Source organism: Thermobia domestica, chromosome 5 (genome assembly GCF_964235325.1).
Source record: "Thermobia domestica chromosome 5, izTheDome1.hap1.1, whole genome shotgun sequence".
In the NCBI taxonomy this organism is placed as follows: Eukaryota; Metazoa; Arthropoda; class Insecta; order Zygentoma; family Lepismatidae; genus Thermobia; species Thermobia domestica.
The window spans coordinates 17491569-17498116 of record NC_137458.1 but is presented as its reverse complement, the minus strand read 5'-3'; the positions used below and the strand labels follow the sequence as shown (position 1 = coordinate 17498116).

The following is a 6548-nucleotide window of genomic DNA, read 5'->3' as shown; positions in this document are numbered from 1 at the left end:
CAATTTGTCATTCAGTCGTTTGATCTTAACGAGTGAAGATCATAGGCTACTTAGAGTGGCTAATAAGACAGACCACAGCGAAGCCGCCCTCTAACGGAGGAAACCCTCCCTTTGCTTAGGGAAAAGAAGTGAATGACCTCAGCTGTGTTGCAAATTTGTCATTCAGTCGTTTGATCTTAACGAGTGAAGATCATAGGCTACTTAGAGTGGCTAATAAGACAGACCACAGCGAAGCCGCCCTCTAACGGAGGAAACCCTCCCTTTGCTTAGGGAAAAGAAGTGAATGACCTCAGCTGTGTTGCAAATTTGTCATTCAGTCGTTTGATCTTAACGAGTGAAGATCATAGGCTACTTAGAGTGGCTAATAAGACAGACCACAGCGAAGCCGCCCTCTAACGGAGGAAACCCTCCCTTTGCTTAGGGAAAAGAAGTGAATGACCTCAGCTGTGTTGCCAATTTGTCATTCAGTCGTTTGATCTTAACGAGTGAAGATCATAGGCTACTTAGAGTGGCTAATAAGACAGACCACAGCGAAGCCGCCCTCTAACGGAGGAAACCCTCCCTTTGCTTAGGGAAAAGAAGTGAATGACCTCAGCTGTTCGGGATGCATGCACGAAAGCATTTCCCATTATTTACTAAACCTTCCTTGCGTCTCGCTACTTGTTGTTTGTTTAGAGAAATGAATCGTAACCTGGTTAAAATATAGCTAATTTAATTAACAAACTATTTAATATACATTAGTGGACACAGGTATGTACTGTATGTGAAGTTCTCATTGAATGTTTTTATTGCACCACAATAGTTCGACACAAGACACATCCACACACACGTTTCGACTGTCTAAAAAACACACACACACTGGTCTTCGTGGCGGCTCATGTTCACTTTCTACAAAAAAAAAGGGGGGAGAAAAAGGCCACCCTCCGAGAGCGAAGGGAGCCAAGGACACTGACCATAGCCTGACATGTATTCTGTTACGTTATAGCTGTTCAGACTAAATATTTTGTAAAAGGAAAAAATACACTCAACATACGCCGCCCACCTTGAAATATCCATATTTCAACACAAATCCCAATATCGAAGATCTTAATATTGACAATAGATGAAATAAAATACTAAAGTTACAATACTATGCAATTAAATGTTAGAATAAACATACTAAATGATCAATTACTTGTCTTCAGATTGAACTGTTGATGACTCCCTTTCGTCGAAAGGCAATAGGGATAACTTCACTATCGGCCTCTTGTAGAGTCCGTCAGATGTTTTCACTGTCACCGTACGCACGAGACCATCTTTTCCTGGGTGAGTCTCAACGATCCTGCCAAGTTTCCACAGTTGTGGGGGTTGGTTGCTCTCGCGAAGGATCACCATGTCATTTGGTTTGAAGTTGGCAGTTTCTTTGCACCATTTTGGTCTTCGTTGAAGTTGCGACAAATACTCGGAAGACCACCGTCTCCAAAAATGCTGCGTTAGTTGTTGAGTCAGTTGCCATCTTGTGAGACGATTCACCTTTGTACCTATGAAATCCGCTTGTGGTGGAGCTAACAATGCGTCGCCAGTTAAAAAATGACCGGGTGTGAGGGCCCTAAGATCACTAGGATCAGCTGACATGGGAGTTAGTGGTCGCGAATTAAGACATCCTTCCACCTGAACTAGCACAGTTATCATCTCTTCATATGTCAGCACTGCATTCTTCAAAATGCGTTTCAAATGATACTTCATCGACTTGATGTTGGATTCCCACAATCCCCCAAAATGGGGTGAGGCTGGAGGGTTGAAATGCCACTGGATTCCAAGTGAGCTCAAATAATCACTTGTTGAATTTGAAACTCCTGTCGGCGTCACTATTGTCAAAAGATCCTTCAACTCACGGTTTGCACCTACAAAGTTTGTTCCGCAGTCACTGTATATGTCACTTGGCTTCCCTCTACGCGCCACAAAACGTTTAAGCGCAGCGAGAAAGGCTGAAGTAGATGCTTCGGTCACTAGTTCAATATGCACGGCCTTTGTACTGAAGCATACAAACAATGCAATATATCCCTTATATGTCTTGGCAGACCTCCCCTTTGTGTTCTTCAACAACACTGGACCAGTGTAGTCTACCCCACACTGGTTAAACGGCCTACTTGGAGTTACACGCCCAGCGGGCAATTGTCCCATGAGCTGAGTTGTATTAGCTCGAGAGAATCGGTGGCAGGTTATACACTGTCTCACAATCTGGCGCACCACATCTCTTCCTCTTAGTATCCAGTACTTCTGTCGAAGAACTGACAGAAGTAGCTGAGGACCAGCATGCAAATTTTTTACATGTTCGTCACGCACAATGAGTTCGGTTAAAATATGTTTCCGTGGCAGTAGAATAGGATGCTTCTCGTCAAAGTCTAATTGTGCCCTTTGCAGCCTTCCTCCTACCCTAAGCAGACCTTTATTGTCTATGAATGGATGCAGACAAAATAATTTACTTTGTGCTGGTACGTCACCGTTTTCCTTAAGACATTTCAGCTCTAGAGAAAATTCCTCCTCTTGTACCAACCGAATCCAACAAAACAATGCTTCTTCTAACTCACTCGCCGTCAAGGGTCCATGTAGCCTTGCATCAGGTTTACTCCTAGAATTATTTATGAATCGTTTGCACCAAGCTGTCACACGATTTAATCTTGCTACCGAAGAGTAGTTTGAGAGAAGGCTAATATCTGCCTTGGCGTGCATTGTAGCAACCGACGTCTTTTGTTCAACAATCACTGCATCTGAGGTTTCATCGTTAACCTCTACAGCTGACACTGTTTCTGCTGCTAACCATTCTGGACCTGTCCACCACAATCGATGATTGATCAGCTCGGACGGTCTAACACCACGACTCGCACAGTCTGCAGGATTGGTCTCACTGTTCACGTAATACCACTTGATGTTACTTCGTTGTTGCACTTCACTTACTCGATTTGCCACGAATGTCTTCCATCTACTTGGGCATGACGCAATCCAAGCAAGGGCTACCGTCGAATCAGAATAGGCACTCGTGCTGACTATTTCGACCTTAAGGGATTGAGACACAAAGTCTAATACTTTCACCAGGAGCACTGCGGCACATAGTTCAAGACGTGGTAGTGTTTGTCTTTTGATAGGGGCCACCTTTGTTTTTGCACTTAGCATGTTCACTGCAATGCTTCCGTCATTACGCACACATCTCACATACACTACAGCAGCATACGCAGCCTCTGACGCGTCACAGAACCCAACGAGATGGACTTCCCTTGTATCGTGTGGAATGGCACATCTTTGGATTCTCACTTCCTGCAGCAGTGGAAGTTCATCGCAATAGTCATGCCATTGTTTGATGATGTTGCTTGGAAGAGGGTCATCCCAGCCAATTCCTAGCTTCCAGATCTCCTGCATGAGGAGTTTGGCCTTTATGGTAGTAGGAGCTAGCCACCCCAACGGATCAAATAGTTTGGCCAAGTCAGACAATAACTGTCTCTTCGTAACACTATGACGAGTCTTTGGTACGGTGATTTTGAAGCAGAATGTATCTTCAGACGGACACCACTGCACTCCTAATGCCTTGATAGCATCATTATCGTCCCAAGGATCTATCGCGTTTGTTTCTCTTAAATGACTTGGAATGGACTCCAAAACACTTGGTTCATTACTCGCCCACTTGCGCAATTCAAACCCTCCCTTTTCTAACAGTTGTACTAGTTGTGACTGTAGGTGAATTGCTTCTGTCACCGAGTTACTCCCAGTCAGACAATCATCCATGAAGAAATCGTTAAGCACAACTGGTGATGCTAACGGGAAGTTGTGTCCTTCGTCGACGGCCAGCTGCTGGAGACATTTTGTTGCTAAGAATGGCGCACATGCGGTTCCATATGTGACTGTGAGCAACCTGTAGTCTTGAACAGGCTGTTTCGGATCCGATCTCCACACAATGCGTTGAAAGTTTGCGTCTTCTTGCTTCACGCGAATTTGCCTGAACATCATTTTTGCGTCTGCACATAGGGCCACCGGGTGAGTTCGGAAACGCAGCACAATAGACGTGAGATCCTCTTGCAATCTTGGACCGACCATGAGAGTTTCATTCAGTGACACACCTGTCGTGGTTTTTGCACTAGCATCGAACACTACACGCAGTTTAGTAGTTGTGCTACTCTCCTTTAAAACGGCATGGTGAGGAAGGTAGCAACTTGTTGTTGGGGACACACTGTCTTCACTTGGTGAAATAGGTTCCATGTGACCGAGTTCTAAATATTCTGCCATAAACCTGCAATATTGTTCCTGATAGCCAGGCCACCGTTCAAACTTTCTCTCTTGTTGATGGAGTCGTTTTACTGCTATATCACGAGAATAGCCGAGGTCAGAGTGATTGGTCTTAAACGGTAGGCTAACTTGATATCGACCATTAACTCTTCGATGCGTCACTGCAAAATGTTCTTCACATTCCCTTTCTTCTACTGTTAAGGGACGCACAAACGGTACTTCTTCGATCTCCCACAATCGCCTCAATGAGACATCTAGATCACAGCACACATGAAATGCGGACACTGCCGATGAACCACGGCAATTCACTTTCCCCGATAACACCCAACCCAGTGCCGTTTCCAATGCGATGGGTGCACCTTGAGGGCCCATGCGTTTGCCTCCTTGGACGAGTAATGGAAACACGTCCGCACCGAGTAGTATATCCACACCACTTGTTTTGTAGAACTCCGGATCAGCCAGATCTAAATCCTTGATATGGACCCACTCATTAACCCTAGTGAGAGCCTGTCTGGGCATATCTCCGGTCACTTTTCTCACTACTACTGCTGTTGTTGAATATTCATCGTTATTGTATCTTGACTTAAAAGCAAGATCTACAACTGCACGTGAATTGCATGCACTACTGGAAGCTATTCCCGAAATAGTTATATTTGCACTACGTCTTGGGAGTCCCAGCGCTTGAGCACACCGTTCAGATACAAAACTTACCTCTGATGCACAGTCAAGTAACGCTCGAAAAGATTGAAATTGCCTTCTGTTGTTTCTAACCTTTACCACTGCTGTGGACAGCAACACTTGAGGAAAAACAGTTGTCATTGTTCCCCCATCAGCTGCTACGTGGGAAGACACATCTTGAGCGCACTGAGTGGAAGAATCATCTTCGGGCTTCCTGTCAAAATGTAGTAACGTATGATGCAGCTTTCTACAGCGATGACACCCACCTGATTTACACTGAGCAAGTTTATGTGTTCCTTTTAGGCAATTGAAGCACAAAAGCTTACCCTTTACAAAGGAATGTCTGTCGTCTACTGACATTTGAATGAAATCCTTGCATTTATGCAGCGCGTGCTGCAGTCCACACTTCACACATGTCACATCTGCCGAAGCATGATACGCCACTGTCCTGCTCTTTCCGGACGAACTTACCGATTTATGAGCCTGAGGTTTATTTGATTTGCTTGTCGCGGAAGCCGCGAGCGCGCGCGATCTCTGGTTGAGAAACTGCGATAAGTCTGCGAAAGTTGGAAGTTCGTTCGAGTTAATTGATAGCTCCCATTGTTCTCGTGAATCACAATCTAGTTTTTCAGTTATATGGTACACTAATATAGCATCCCAATGCTCCACAGGAATGTCAAACACTTTCAGAACTCGCACACATTCATTAGTTGTATCCACAAGCCGTCTTAGAGAAGCTGGTGAATCGGCTACTGCACACGGTTGACGAATCAGTCTTTTTATTGTATCATTTACGAGTTCGCGTTTATTCTGGTACCGAGCATTGATTATTTCCCACGCCTCTGTGTAATTTTGATCGGTCACCGACAATGATTGTACAAGTATTGCCGCTTCGCCACGCAAAGATGCCTTCAAATATTGAAGCTTTTGCGCTCCACTCAATAATGCATTACTGTCCACGGATGCCACGAAAAGATCCCGAAATGACAGCCAATCTTTTAAGGAACCATCAAATGTTGGTAATTCCAACTTCGGTAATCGCACTTCACTCACTTTTGAAGAGGTTACGTTTTCATTCGAGTTTGATGAAACACTTTCTGATTGTTTCATTACCACCAATTTATCAATTAATTCGTCCACTCTGTCTTGCATTCCTTCTATTTCTTTGTCATACGTATCAAATGTCTGTTGATCACAAGTTCTTGTAAGATCTAACACAAGTTTTTTACAGTCATCTGCTAGTTGATTCGCCTTGTCGATATAAGTATTTACTAAAGCTTTATTGAACGACTCACTGTTTATTTTATTCTCCAAACGCGTTATTTCGCGTTTTGTGACAGTTTTCGAAGCAAGTAATTGTTCCATCGTGGGTCACTTTTCACTGCACGGCTAAACAAACAACGAGAGTGGGGGGGAGTGAACGAGACACAGGCAGTTCAGCGGTTGCACAAATTACGCTGGTGTTCTTTACAATTTCACTTTTCTTCTTTCTTCTTTTCGAAGCACTACTAAAAAGATAGTACACATATATACACACAGTTCAAAATATTGCTCTGTTTTTAGTCTTTACGATTTTTTGTAACAGCAAAATCCGGCCCGGAGGACCAAATGTT

At 44.0% G+C, this 6548-nt stretch overlaps 1 protein-coding gene across 1 annotated transcript; it reads right to left on the bottom strand.

The window, feature by feature from the left end:
* Positions 1–1170: 1170 nt before the first annotated feature.
* LOC145684601 (uncharacterized) lies at positions 1171–6300 on the bottom strand. The gene has a single exon (XM_081756992.1). It carries the CDS (start codon positions 6298–6300, stop codon positions 1171–1173), a length of 5130 nt encoding a protein of 1709 aa, XP_081613118.1.
* Positions 6301–6548: the final 248 nt, after the last annotated feature.